The 15,248-nt window shown below is 43.1% G+C and overlaps 1 protein-coding gene across 2 annotated transcripts in view; it reads right to left on the bottom strand.

Moving 5' to 3' along the window:
* Positions 1 to 3,057: 3,057 nt before the first annotated feature.
* The window catches only part of LOC146578319 (butyrophilin-like protein 2), a 71,281-nt gene continuing 59,090 nt past the window's right edge, over positions 3,058 to 15,248 (bottom strand). For both annotated transcript variants that reach the window (XM_085258410.1, XM_085258419.1), the window contains 2 exons: positions 4,682 to 5,023; positions 3,058 to 4,443 (listed from right to left, as the gene is read on the bottom strand). In XM_085258410.1, coding sequence (XP_085114536.1) covers positions 4,352 to 4,443; positions 4,682 to 5,023 — 434 coding nt within the window. In that variant the 3' untranslated portion in view covers positions 3,058 to 4,351. The remainder of the gene's footprint in view (positions 4,444 to 4,681; positions 5,024 to 15,248) is intronic.

Below are 15,248 nucleotides of genomic sequence, written 5' to 3'. Positions count from 1 at the left end.
CTCTGACTCTCCACCATTTGACCCTAGAACTGCAGAAGCTTCTTGGATGAGAGGTGAAACGTCTTTAAGCGACTTAAGGAAGTCCAGGTGCTTTTTTCTTTCCATGCTCCTTAGACTTAAACAGATAGTGAGACTCCTTCTGCTTATCAGGGATAATCTCTAGGTGACCGCTAAGCAGAAAACAAGGTCTTTCTTTCTCTGTGTGTATATAAGATGCCAGGGCGGCGGCTGTTGGGCAGAGACCATCCTAGTGTTTGGCTGGGATATTTCTCTCCACATTGTTTTGTGTTTATTAAACCCACTTCAAATAATGCTCACGAAGGTTGTGTTGTAGGTTATTGTTAAAATTTCCATAAACAAAGCATTTAAATGGCATTTCAATTCAAAGCAGAGAAACAAAAATAATATTTCTGGCCAAAATCAGGCAGACTTAAAACTAGTCGGTGATCCCCACATGCTTCAAAGAGTCCATCATTGTTCCTGTCCCGAAGAAACCCCACCCTGCTTCTCTCAATGACTATCGCCCTGTAGCCCTCACCTCAGTAGTGATGAAGTGCTTTGAACGCCTGGTCAGAGACTTCATCATTTCTTCACTACCAGACACACTGGACCCACTACAGTTCGCTTACCGTCCAAATCGTTCCACAGACGATGCCATCTCTCATCTCCTCCACACATCACTCACTCACTTGGACACTAGAAGGGGGAATTATGTTAAAATGCTCTTCATAGACTACAGCTCTGCATTTAACACCATAATTCCCTCCACACTCACCACCAAGCTGGAGCATCTGGGACTCAGCTCATCTATGTGTCAGTGGATCTCCAACTTCCTAACTGGCAGACCACAGGCAGTAAGGATGGGCGGACATGTCTCAGCCTCCACCACTCTCAGCACTGGAGCCCCCCAGGGGTGTGTTCTGAGCCCCCTGCTGTACTCTCTGTACACATATGACTGTGTGGCCACTACCAGCTCCACCACCATCATCAAGTTTGCTGACGACACCGTCGTGGTGGGCCTGATCTCTGATAACAACGAGACGGCCTACCTGAAGGAGATTAGGAATCTGGAGAACTGGTGCCAGAGGAACAACCTCCTTCTAAACGTCAGTAAGACAAAGGAGCTGATAGTGGACTTCAGCACTAAGCAGGAGAGGAACTACCAGAGCCCCGTCATCAACGAGTGCCCAGTGGAGAGAGTGGACAGCTTCAAATACCTCGGAGTTCACATCACGCAGGACCTGTCATGGTCCTGTCACATCAACACCGTGGTGAAAAAGGCCCGACAGCGTCTCTACCACCTCAGACGCTTGAGAGACTTCCAACTGCCCTCCAAGGTGCTCAGGAACTTTTACTCGTGCACCATAGAGAGCATCCTGACGGGAAACATCTTAACCTGGTTCGGGAACAGCACCATGCAGGACAGACGAGCTCTACAGAGGGTTGTGCGATCAGCTGAGCGCACCATCCGCTCCGAGCTCCTTGACCTGCACTCAATCTACAGCAGGCGGTGCTGGACCAAGGCCAGGAAGATCGTGAAGGACCTCAGCCATCTCAACAACAGACTGTTCTCTCTGCTGAGGTCAGGAAAGCGATTCCGCTCCCTGAAGACCAACACAGAGAGACTGAGGAGGAGCTTCTTCCCGCAGGCGATACGGTCTCTCAATCACACCACCACACAGTACTGACCCACACATATGGTTCTTACACACACACTGGACTTTCTGGACTTTGTTTTCACTTCATCACTTAAATCACTGCTGCTGTTATTGTGTATATATTTATTTATACTTCTTGTGTATTTTGTTCATACATTCTTATATAGTTCTATATTGTGTATTTTGTTGTACAGTTATTTTATTTTCAATTTAATTTATATATTTTATCTTATTCTTTCCCAGTGTGTTGTACAGTTATTTCATTTTTAACCTTAATTTATATTTTATTCCTTCCTAGTTAAATTTACACTTTTTAATTTTTCATATTTATTTCCTATCTTATTCATAGCCTTTTCCTTTTTTGTTTTCTTTAGGTCACGAGCAGTTGTCCAAGCATTTCACTACATATCGTACTGTGTATGACTGTGTACGTGACAAATAAAAATTTGAATTTGAATTTAAAGTGCTATTTTAAGTGCTTTAAGTACATTTTAAAAATGATACTGCCTTTAAATAATAATGATTAAATTTGAACATAAATTGGAGCTTTTCTTCTTACAAAATAACACAGAAACATAAAAGGTTGTTTGACCAACTTCACCTTTAAGTGAGTAACCTTAGCCAACATTATTTTGTACATTAGGCTAAAACAGTGTGATCATTGAACATTTTAGTGCAAAAAATAACAAACCCATCGGACTCACAATACTTCTTCTGAGATTATTGCAGCTCCTATGTGTGCATCAGCATAATCGGTATACCAGGACATCTAGCATTGTCAAAAGTTCCCTTTTGCTTGGAATGCAAAGTGTCATTAAATGCGTTATTTTCTTTTACGTGTTATATTTTTCAAATGACTTAATCATAATTACCGCCTTAAATTCCCACTCCTAATTATATTATATTATATTATATTATATTATATTATATTAGAAGCTGAATCACAGAAACAGAAATAGAGGACAGAGATGTAAATGGCCTGTATTTGTATAGCGCTTTTCTAGTCCCTAAGGACCCCAAAGTTGTAAGAAGTGAAAAGATGTTTGTGGAACTTGATTCCAGCTGTCGGTCGGACTTCTCCTTGTCCTGTTGGCTGTTCGGAGAGAATATTCCATTAGTGGCACGACTGACGAGGAGGACCTTTGCTTCATGTTTGCTGTGAACTCATCAGAACAGCAAGCTGATAACATCCATGAAACAATAATCAGAGGAAGGAGGAAAAAATACATTTTTCAAACAGTTATTGCCTTTCATGTGTTGTGAAAATTTATAACTGTTATTTGTCCACTGCCATTGTAGCTGCAGCTTCACTCACTGTGATCACCAGCTCCTCTATAAAGCTTGTTCAGGTCCAGGCTGTATCGATCCATGGATCAATAGTACTGACAGCAGTGTTGGTATTGGTTGAATATCAGCATGATATGAGTGTCTCTTATACACTGATTTGTTCTACATTAGTTGATCAGAAGGTTTTTTATTTTCATTCGTCATATTTTTACATAATCTTCAGCTTTACAGCAGGAATAGGTTCCTAATAAAGTGAACAATGAGCATGGACCGTGTAGTCCTCAAAATGTTGGAGCCAAAACTGCACCCTGAATTAACTTTGAGGGACACCAGGTGAGGAACCTGCAGCTTTACTGACACCCAGTGGACGCAGCAGGAAACTGCGGAAGCTCAGACAGTAATTCAAGTGTTTATGCAGTAATTCATTAAAAACTCTGATATTCAAATAAATGAAGGTCTTTTTCATGTCACTCGCTCAGCGTCTCTCTTCTTATCACCGCTGATCAGACACATTTATTCATTTGAAGATGCAGTTAGCAGCTGACACGCTGATGATGCTCAGTAGATCTGATCTTTGTATCTGGATTTGTTTGACAGGGACAGTGTTCATGTTCATGGACATCAGGATAATGAGCTAAACTGCTCATTTCCATGTGTAGTCCCTGGGCAGGTCACATGACTCTATCCAACATACAAAGACACACAGACACACAAGAAAAGCCAGAGAAACAAGATGAGCTGTTAGAGCCAATCTATAGAGAAATATTTTTGATACTGTTTCAGTTATTATGTTACATGTTTGATTTTGTATAATATGTTGTTAGAGAATAAATGCTGCGCGTTTAATTTGTGTCGGGTAAGAAAACATTACAGCGCATGTGTGGTAGCAGGTTAGAGTGAGCCAGGATGGCAATGGAAATGTGCGTTGTAGCAGCAAATACTTTTTGACCGTGACATCTTTTGTTTGTATGTACGAGTCAGACATAAATCTGAACAGCTCACATTAAGAAGTGGAAGAATTATTTTTTCAAAGCTTGGAACAGAAATTCGCAACTACATGAGCCTTCAAAGTGGAACATGTGGACTGTTCCTTTATTACTACCACTGAAGGCCACGCCCCTCTGGTCATGTGATCATGTGGTTTGTAGGACGCTCCTCTTCCTCAGAGGATCCACCTGTGCTTCTTCTCCTCTCTCCTCCACCTGTTACAGTGAGGGAACGTCCTCCATGATGGAGGAGCTGCTGGAAAGTGCTGAGAGTTTCCTCCAGAGTGAGACCTCTGTCACAGTTCAGAGGATCTACGGCAGCAGAGACCTTCATGGACACTAAAAGTCTCAAACACACAACAACAACATCACACTGACTCCACTCTGACATCACTGATCAATAATCAAAGAACACACAGATCAAACTGATTGATCAGCCATCAGAGGAGTCGGATCAATGGAGCTGCTTCTGTTCCTGATGTCCCCTGTTTGATCCTGGACCTGAACTCTCCCTGCAGAGGAGACACAAGACAGTCAGAGACACACACACACACACACACACACACACACACACGCACACACACACGCACGCACACACGCACACACACACACACACACACACACACACACACACACACACACACGCACACTCACACACACACACACACACACACACACACGCACACTCACACACACACACACACGCACACTCACACACACACACACACGCACCCATGCAGACATACAAACCTCTGACTTTGAGCTGCACTGTTTTGTATCTCCTGGTGAAGAAGGTGAAGATGTCTCCACGACTCCAGACTCCACATCTGTATCTCCCACTGTCTCTCTCTGTGGGGTGTTTCAGGGTCAGACTGAGGTCTCCAGTTTTCAGCAGGTCTTCATTCATCTTCGTTCGGTCTCTGTAAACCTGGTGCTGTTCTTCAGGCTGGTCAGAGCCGTTCTTATACAGGTGAAGCTTGTTGTATGAACCCACCTCCCACCACTTCACTTTAGTATCTTCAGGCAGGTTTTGTGTGGTTCTGAAGGGCAGCTGGACAGACTCCGCCCCCTCCTCCACCTCCACCTGACACACTGAGAGGACAACAAACACAACATGAGCTGTACAAAGTGTGATTGGTGTTCAGAGCAGCATCATGTGACTCTTGTTCTGCACTAAATGAAGCGATGGAGTGGCGCCTCCTTCAGGCAGAGAAACAGCTCATGGAGAGAAATAATTATTAGAGCAAAAACAAGAGTGGAGCTGCAAATAAGGCCGAGAGGAACGCTGCAGAAAACTGTTCATGTGTGAATTCATCACTTCATAGATTTCTTTGAGCACTAAAATCAGAGCTGCTTCTATTTCTAATATGACAGCTGTACATTAGAGCTGCAACACTTTAAATGTGAGCCATAAAAACATGATACTCTACAAGTGCATTCAGCTCTGACACTGTCACATCATACTCCCTAAATACAGACAGCACATAGACTGCCCCACCAGGGACAACATCATACTGGATCACTGCTACACCACTCTAAAAGATGCCTATCGCTCTGTGCCCCGGGCAGCTTTGGGACATTCTGATCACTGCATGGTCCATCTTATTCCAGTTTATAGGCAAAAACTCAAATGTGCCAAGCCTGTAGTCAAAACTGTGAAGAAGTGGACTAACGCAGCAAAGCAGGAACTGCAGGACTGTTTTGACTCCACTGATTGGACTGTTTTTGAAGCTGCATCTGAGAACCTAGATGAGCTCACGGACACTGTGACATCATACATCAGTTTCTGTGAAGACGTGTGTGTGCCAACAAAGACCTTTTGCACATACAACAATAATAAACCATGGTTCACTCCTAAACTCCAACATCTTCGTAAGGCCAAGGAGGACGCCTACAGAGGTGGTGAAAGGGCCCTGTACAAGCAAGCCAGGAACACACTGACCAAGGAGATCAAAGCAGCTAAAAGGATCTACTCCCAGAAGCTGGAAGAACGGCTCTCAGCCAACGACCCTGCGTCAGTGTGGAGGGGCCTGCAGGAAATCACCAGCTACAGACGCCCCCCACCCACTATTGAAGCAAACAAAGACCTGGCCAACGAGTTAAACACTTTCTATTGCAGGTTTGAGACGGACAGACTCCCACGCCCCACCCTCCCCAGGGACATTGCTTCAGACACTGACTCCCAACACACCTTCCACCTCTCCCCCCTTCACCCTGCCCCTCCCCAATCAAGACTCAACGACCACCCCCACCCTCTCCAATCCAGACTCAACGACCACCCCCACCCTCCCCAATCCAGACTCAACGACCTCCACCACACCTCTCACCCCCCTTTCCTCCTCCCTGAAACTCAGAATACACACTGAGGATGTGAGCCGACTATTCCAGAAACAGAAGCCCAGGAAAACCCCCGGACCAGATGGCGTCTCACCCTCCTGCCTCAAAACCTGTGCTGAACAGCTGGCTCCCATCTTTACTCGCATCTTCAACAGATCCCTGGAGCTGTGTGAAGTTCCCTCCTGCTTCAAACGCTCCACCATCATCCCTGTCCCCAAGAAACCCACCATCACAGGACTGAATGACTACAGACCTGTCGCCTTGACGTCTGTGGTCATGAAATCCTTCGAACGACCGGTGTTAGCCCATCTGAAAGACATTACAGGCCACCAGCTGGACCCTCTGCAGTTTGCCTACCGGGCAAACAGGTCGGTGGATGATGCAGTGAACATGGGGCTGCATTACATCCTGCAACACCTTGACTGCCCGGGAACTTATGCCAGGGTCCTGTTTGTGGACTTTAGTTCGGCTTTTAACACCATTGTGCCTGAACTTCTTTCCTCCAAACTCTCCCAGCTCAGCGTGTCACCAGCTACCTGTCAGTGGATCACCAGCTTCCTGACAGACAGAAAGCAACAAGTGAGGCTGGGGGAGATCACCTCTGAAACCCGGTCCCTCAGTATTGGTGCCCCTCAAGGATGTGTCCTCTCACCACTACTGTTCTCCCTCTACACTAACGACTGCACCTCCAAGAACTCGGCTGTCAAACTCCTAAAGTTTGCAGATGACACCACTGTCATTGGCCTCATTCAAGATGGTGATGAGTCTGCATACCGGCAGGAAGTTGAGCGGCTGGTACTCTGGTGCAGTCAGCACAATCTGGAGCTGAACACTCTTAAGACTGTAGAGATGACAGTGGACTTCAGGAGACATCCCTCAACTCTGCTCCCCCTCACCATATCAGACAGCCCTGTGTCAATTGTGAAGACCTTCAAGTTCCTGGGTACAACCATCTCCCAGGACCAGAAGTGGGAGACCAACATCAACTCCATCCTCAAAAAGACCCAGCAGAGGATGTACTTCCTGAGACAACTGGGGAAGTACAGTCTTCCACAGGAGCTGCTGATCAAGTTCTACACTGCGGTCATTGAGTCTGTCCTGTGCTCCTCCATCACAGTCTGGTATGGAGCAGCCACTAAACAGGACAGGAGCAGACTGCAGCAGACTGTACGGGCAGCAGAAAGGATCATCGGCACCCTCCTGCCCTCCATCCAGGATCTGTACCTCTCAAGAACCAGGAAACGGGCAGGGAAAATCATCACAGACCCCTCACACCCTGCACACAGACTTTTTGATCTGCTGCCCTCTGGCAGACGGTACAGAAGCCTGCAGACCAGGACCACCCGACACAGGAACAGTTTCTTTCCCCTCGCCATCTCCCTTCTAAACAGTTGACCTGTCACACTGCTCCCACTGCCAGACTGCAGCTGCACCTTATGTACATTCTGTAGTATTCATTCCACCTCATTCATTTCTGTATTTTATGTATATAAGTTTAGATTCGTTATTTATAGTTGGTTTACACAGCTTTGTGTATGTATGTGTAATGTGTATATATAGACACGTGTGTGTGTGTGTGTGTGTGTGTGTGTGTGTGTGTGTGTGTGTGTGTGTGTGTGTGTGTGTGTGTGTGAGAGAGAGAGATTTACATTGCTGTGCTTGAGAGCCACCATCTACCGGAACCAAATTCCCTGTATGTGTCTGCACATATACTTGGCCAATAAACACGATTCTGATTCTGTTTCTGATTCTGATCATGAAGGATCAGAAATCACTTTGTTACACAAATCAAAGTCAAATCAGTTCTATTGATGGAATATTGTGTGATCAATAGACTGATCAGTTTCTAATCTGTCATCGATCAGCTGGAAATCCAGCATGTCAAACAGACAGGCAGCAGATTAGGACCAAACACAAACACATGGAGACTTTTTCTTCACAGCAGTTGCAGGTAAACTGCAGCAACAATGCGACTCAGACAGTTTCTCTGTAACTGCAGGGCTTCCTGCGCTGCTGTTAGTCAGACACGGATCAACAGGTTGTGGATAGAAAGCAGATTCCTTCAGCAGAGGATCCATATCACACGTGAAGCATGTCGTCGGGAAACAATCAGTGAAAATGGGACACTTTGAGCCTCAAACTCTGAACATGACCTGCTGCAGACCAGCTGATGTGTTCAGTTACCATGGTGAGGAATTTCACAATAAAGGAGGCGTGCGCTCTGTCTTTTCCCGGCCCGACGCTCTGGGACGTTTTAGACAAGTTTCCTGGCAGAATACGATCCCGTCCGGAGGCCGACACCATCCTTATCCACATGGGCACCAACTGGACTCCAAACAGCGCTCCCACTTCCTCAAACTGGACTTTGTGTGTCTTTGTGAGGCTGTGAAACAAGCCCACCGTAGTGTTTGTATCTGCGGCCCCACTCCCACCTGTGGCCGTGGGGCGTTTGGGCGGCTGCTCGGCCTCCACACCTGGCTCTCCTCTGTGTGACTCCCACAGCCTGGGCTTTAGAGACAACTTCAATGTTTTCTGGGACAGGAGGCATCTTTCTGCAGCAGATGGGCTCCACTTCAACCAATCAGGAGCCAGATCCTCTCTGCTAACATATCATATGGAGTCCAGCAGGAAACAGTCCATCAAGTACCTGTCCACACCTGCCCACACCTGCTGACCGCTCCGTCACTGACTGACGTCCCCCAGGTCCTAGTCCCTATCACCTCAGTTCCACTCTAAACACTAATACATGTTCAGCTGGACTCGGAGCCTCTGGAGACATTTTGGATGTTCCAGTCATAATAACTAACAGGACAGTTTGTGCAAGGTGGAGGAAATCTGCTGCATCATCCCATTGATGAAGCATTCAGCTCCACCCTACAGTTTCTCTGCTGCCTCCACCCACCTTGGTTCACTTTGCTCTTCTTAATGTTGGAGCTCTGAATAGTCAGGCTTTTATTCTGAAGGATTCTACAACTTCCCATCAGCTTGATTTGATGTTTTGAACAGAAACATGATGAAATCTGGAGAGGACTGTCTAGTCTGTGAACTCTGACCCCACATATGATTGTTTCAGTCAGCCCAGAGGAAGTGGCTGGGTGGGTGGAGCTTTGGCTTCAAATGCTCCCCTATTAAGGTGGATGAAGGGTGTAGTTTGGAGGTGCTGCTTGTTAAAGTGTGAAACAGCTCCTATCTGTGCAGGTATCTCCGCCCTCCTAAGACTCCATCAGAGTTGGAGCTGAACTCTCAGATGTTTCCTGCTCCATGGTTCTTATGTGTGATCACATGATCTGAGCTGCTGATTTTAAGATCCATGTTGATGATCTTACTGACTCATTTGAGTTCCTCAGTACAGTAAATTCATTGGTTTCAAACAGCGTGTTGTTGGCCTACATATAACTGTGGGCTTCAGTATGAACTCCAGGCTTTGAGCTGATGTGTTTCTCTCTGATCATTGATGGATTCTGTTTGAGATCATTTTTCCAAGTGAACAGGCAAAAGCAGCCGTGTCAGTACGCTGACGCTCTTTTCATGAGGAAGCAGGAGAAACATGTTCATCAGTGTTTCTACCACCACTGGTGTTCCTCCTCCCTCACACACACAAACACTCTGAATGATCTGAACCTCCTTTGTACATCCACTTTAGATTCAACTGCACCTTTAAGATCAGGACTAAACGTGGTGCTCGCTCGCTGCCCTGGATCCACAAAGACATTCACAGTCTGAAAAGACAATGCTGGAGGGCAGAAAGGAGACGGAAGAAGGTGAATCTTCAGCTGCGTCATCAAGAAATGAAAGCATGAACGACTGCTTTCAATGAACAGGTGAAGGAGGCGAGGGCCGGCTATTTCTCTCCTTTAATTCATTCTAATAAGTACAGCCCAGAGCTCTTTGGAGCTCTTTGGAGCTCAGTGGAGCGTCTGAAATCCTACAAGTTCTCACCAGATTACGGCATCGAGTGAGGAACGTCTCCACTTTCTAAACTTTCTGAAGCATCAAATGAATGAGAGGAAATCCAAAACAGCAGCTCCTGATTCTTTTCTTGATGTCCCCGACCCCAGCCACCATATCTGATCTTCTTTTGTGCCAGTCTCTGTGGAGGAGCTTTGAAGGACTGTGGCACAACTGAAAGGCTCATCAAGCTGTGTAGATATGATTCCTCCAAAGTTCCTGAGTGAAGTTTGGGATGTCCCTGCCCCTCGGCTGCTTCCAATAATGAACACTCGTCTGTCCTCTGGCTGTGTCCCAGAATACTTAAAGACAGCCTGTGTGCAAGCACTCATCAAAGATCCAGCCTCCATCCTTCTGACTACAACAATCACAGCTCAAAGTTTCCTTTTAGAGCAGAACTTTTGGAGAACACTGTCTGTCTGAAGCTTCTTGAAGCGTCACGTCCATGCTAGAACTCCACTTTGACTCTGACTGTGGATCCTGCTGAAGCTTCTCCAAATAGTGGAGAAATGAAGACAAGATCAGCAGAGCCAGCTCAACAATGTCTGCAGGTGCCAACAGGTCAATCTTTGAGACGCTGAATGTTCCCAGTTTGCTGCTGTGAAACTAGAAGTGATGACTATTATTAGTGTGAATGCTTGAAAAGCATTCACAGTATTGTTCTTCTAATCTTTATTATTAGTGTGAATGCTTGAAAAGCATTCACAGTATTGTTCTTCTAATCTTTATTATTCTATTTTATCTATTCCGTACGTTTTTTGTACTCCTACTCCTTCAAAACCGTTCAACTTAGAAAAACCATTCAAACACCATTAGATTCCTATTCTTTTGGACATGACTGCTTCTATTTTTCTCATTTTTAACATTTATATTTTTAATTTTATTCAACTTTATTCAACAAAAATTTCCCATGTATTTCAATGGGGAGACCCTTCAAATTCTCATTCAATTTACTCATTTTTAAACTCTTACTACTTCCACATACATTGACATAGAGCCACCATTCAAACTTTAAAACGAAGACAAGACATTCAACTATTCAACTTGTATTTATCTTTTCAATATCTATTATACTTTTTCTTCAGTTCCAGTTTAAGTTTCATGATGTTTTTTCACCCGTTTCAAAATTTATAATGGGTGTGTATGGGACGGAATGTTGGGGCTAGAGTGAGGCAGCTCAACTGCTAGAGTGAGAGGAGCAAAAAAAATAATCTTAAAATCTTTTTTAAAACTGCTGCTGTGTCCGCAGCGTTTGCTCTACAGGTATGATTTTACCCTCAAAACGTAGCCATGGCTGTCCTCTTTCATCCAATGTGTTTACTATTGTCCTAGGTGTTACGGTTCTCTCATAAATGTCACCAATGCACAGCCTCCTCCTTCCAACTCTTCCATAGACTCTAATGTTAAAATGGCTCAGAAGGTTCGTTTGAAAATCAGAAGAGCATGGTGTCTTTCCACTGTCACCACGTCCATATAATAAACTCCACAGACATGAAAACTGAGAATTTGGTAGACTAGACATTGCTGTCGCTCACGGTGAAAGAATTTCGTCAATACGACTTTTACTTTTCATTTGGGAACGATTTGTTTCGGCCTGACTTTTCTGTTCATTTTAAGCAGCAAAAGTGAGGTGCATGTCTGTGTACGTGTGTATGGAGCCCTTGGGTGCAGTCACTATAGCAACCAGGCTCACACCTGCCTGCTTAACGAGCTCTCTCTCTCACTCTGCCAAGATTCATCTTAAACACTTCTCTTTCAACTGCTGCTGTGTCCACAGTGTTAAAGCCATCATTTTACCCTCAAAACGTCGCCATCGTTGTTCTTTTTCCAACATCTTGTCTTTCAAAGCTCAGAGATGTAAACTTTTTAAACTGTGTGGGTCCAAGTGGAGGGATCACATTTTAGTCATTCAGTGATTCAAAGAATATGACCTTTTAATATTCTTTCAGATGTTTTCTGACTCTAAATGTTCTTTTCTCATTTCTTAGGTTTTTCTAATTTACAATTAAAACATTTTCAGCTTTTTTCCAACTTTTTCTTCTGTGTAACCTTCAGCTTTTAGCAGTTCAGCACTGTTGTTTTCAGGTTAAATTCAGGTTGTTTTTTTTGTTTTTTTTATCTCATTCAAGATTTTTAACTTAAATTCAGCAATTAATTCATTTCAGTGCATACATTCAGATTCAAGCATTCACACTGCAGTTTCTTCAGAAAATGCACTTTCTAGTTATTAGTGTGAATGCTTGAAAAGCATTCACAGTATTGTTGTTGTAATCTTTATTATTATTATTATTAGTGTGAATGCTTGAAAAGCATTCACAGTATTGTTGTTGTAATCTTTATTATTATTATTATTATATTTTATTCTGTATTCCGTACGTTTTTTGTAATCCTACTCCTTCAAAACCGTTCAACTTAGAAAAACCATTCCAACACCGTTAGATTCCTATTCTTTTGGACAACACTGCTTCCATTTTTCATATTTTTAACATTTATATTTTTAATTTTATTCAACTTTATTCAACAAAAATTTATAATGTATTTCAATGGGGAGACCCTTCAAATCCTCATTCAACTTACTCATTTTTAAACTCTTACTACTTCCACATACATTGACATAGAGCCACCATTCAAACTTTAAAACGAAGACAAGACATTCAACTATTCAACTTGCATTTATCTTTTCAATATCTATTATACTTTTTCTTCAGTTCCAGTTTAAGTTTCATGATGTTTTTTCACCCGTTTCAGAGTTTATAATGGGTGTGTATGGGACGGAATGTTGGGGCTAGAGTGAGGCAGCTCAACTGCTAGAGTGAGAGGAGCAAAAAAAATAATCTTAAAATCTTTTTTAAAACTGCTGCTGTGTCCGCAGCGTTTGCTCTACAGGTATGATTTTACCCTCAAAACGTAGCCATGGCTGTCCTCTTTCATCCAATGTGTTTACTATTGTACTAGGTGTTATGGTTCTTTCATAAATGTCACCAATGCACAGCCTCCTCCCTCCAACTCTTCCATAGACTCTAATGTTAAAATGGCTCAGAAGGTTCGTTTGAAAATCAGAAGAGCATGGTGTCTTTCCACTGTCACCACGTCCATATAATAAACTCCACAGACATGAAAACTGAGAATTTGGTAGACTAGACATTGCTGTCGCTCACAGTGAAAGAATTTTGTCAATACGACTTTTACTTTTCATTTGGGAACGATTTGTTTCGGCCTGACTTTTCTGTTCATTTTAAGCAGCAAAAGTGAGGTGCATGTCTGTGTGCGTGTGTATGGAGCCATTGGGTGCGGTCACTATAGCAACCAGGCTCACACCTGCCTGCTTAACGAGCTCTCTCTGCCACTGTACCAAGATTCATCTTAAGCACTTCTCTTTCAACTGCTGCTGTGTCCACAGTGTTAAAGCCATCATTTTACCCTCAAAACGTCGCCATCGTTGTTCTCTTTCCAACATTTTGTCTTTCAAAGCTCAGAGATGTAAACTTTTTAAACTGTGTGGGTCCAAGTGGAGGGATCACATTTTAGTCATTCAGTGATTCAAAGAATATGACCTTTTAAAGATGTTTTCTGACTCTAAATGTTCTTTTCTCATTTCTTAGGTTTTTCTAATTTACAATTAAAACATTTTCAGCTTTTTTCCAACTTCTTCTTCTGTGTAACCTTCAGCTTTTAGCAGTTCAGCACTTTTGTTTTCAGGTTAAATTCGGGGGTTTTTTTTTTTATCTCATTCAAGATTTTTAACTTAAATTCAGTAATTAATTCATTTCAGTGCATACATTCAGATTCAAGCATTCACACTGCAGTTTCTTCAGAAAATGCACTTTCTAGTTATTATTATATTTTATTCTGTATTCCGTACGTTTTTTGTAATCCTACTCCTTCAAAACCGTTCAACTTAGAAAAACCATTCAAACATCGTTAGATTCCTATTCTTTTGGACAACACTGCTTCCATTTTTCATATTTTTAACATTTATATTTTTAATTTTATTCAACTTTATTCAACAAAAATTTATAATGTATTTCAATGGGGAGACCCTTCAAATCCTCATTCAACTTACTCATTTTTAAACTCTTACTACTTCCACATACATTGACATAGAGCCACCATTCAAACTTTAAAACGAAGACAAGACATTCAACTATTCAACTTGCATTTATCTTTTCAATATCTATTATACTTTTTCTTCAGTTCCAGTTTAAGTTTCATGATGTTTTTTCACCCGTTTCAGAGTTTATAATGGGTGTGTATGGGACGGAATGTTGGGGCTAGAGTGAGGCAGCTCAACTGCTAGAGTGAGAGGAGCAAAAAAAATAATCTTAAAATCTTTTTTAAAACTGCTGCTGTGTCCGCAGCGTTTGCTCTACAGATATGATTTTACCCTCAAAACGTAGCCATGGCTGTCCTCTTTCATCCAATGTGTTTACTATTGTCCTAGGTGTTATGGTTCTTTCATAAATGTCACCAATGCACAGCCTCCTCCCTCCAACTCTTCCATAGACTCTAATGTTAAAATGGCTCAGAAGGTTCGTTTGAAAATCAGAAGAGCATGGTGTCTTTCCACTGTCACCATGTCCATATAATAAACTCCACAGGCATGAAAACTGAGAATTCAGTAGACTAGACATTGCTGTCGCTCACAGTGAAAGAATTTTGTCAATACGACTTTTACTTTTCATTTGGGAACGATTTGTTTCGGCCTGACTTTTCTGTTCATTTTAAGCAGCAAAAGTGAGGCGCATGTCTGTGTACGTGTGTATGGAGCCATTGGGTGCGGTCACTATAGCAACCAGGCTCACACCTGCCTGCTTAACGAGCTCTCTCTCTCACTCTGCCAAGATTCATCTTAAACACTTCTCTTTCAACTGCTGCTGTGTCCACAGTGTTACAGCCATCATTTTACCCTCAAATTGTCGCCATTATTGTTCTCTTTCCAACACCGTATCTTTCAAAGCTCAGGCATTTAAACTTTTTAAACTGTGTGGATCAAAGTGGAGGGATCACATTTTAGTCATTCAGTGATTCAAAG

This window comes from Mchenga conophoros, linkage group LG3, assembly GCF_057382185.1.
Source record: "Mchenga conophoros isolate Kocher_MC1m ecotype Shallow Benthic linkage group LG3, M_conophoros_male_GT1.1, whole genome shotgun sequence".
Lineage (NCBI taxonomy): Eukaryota > Metazoa > Chordata > Actinopteri > Cichliformes > Cichlidae > Mchenga > Mchenga conophoros.
The sequence above is the reverse complement of the archived record's forward strand: the minus strand, read 5'-3'. Positions and strand labels throughout refer to the sequence as shown.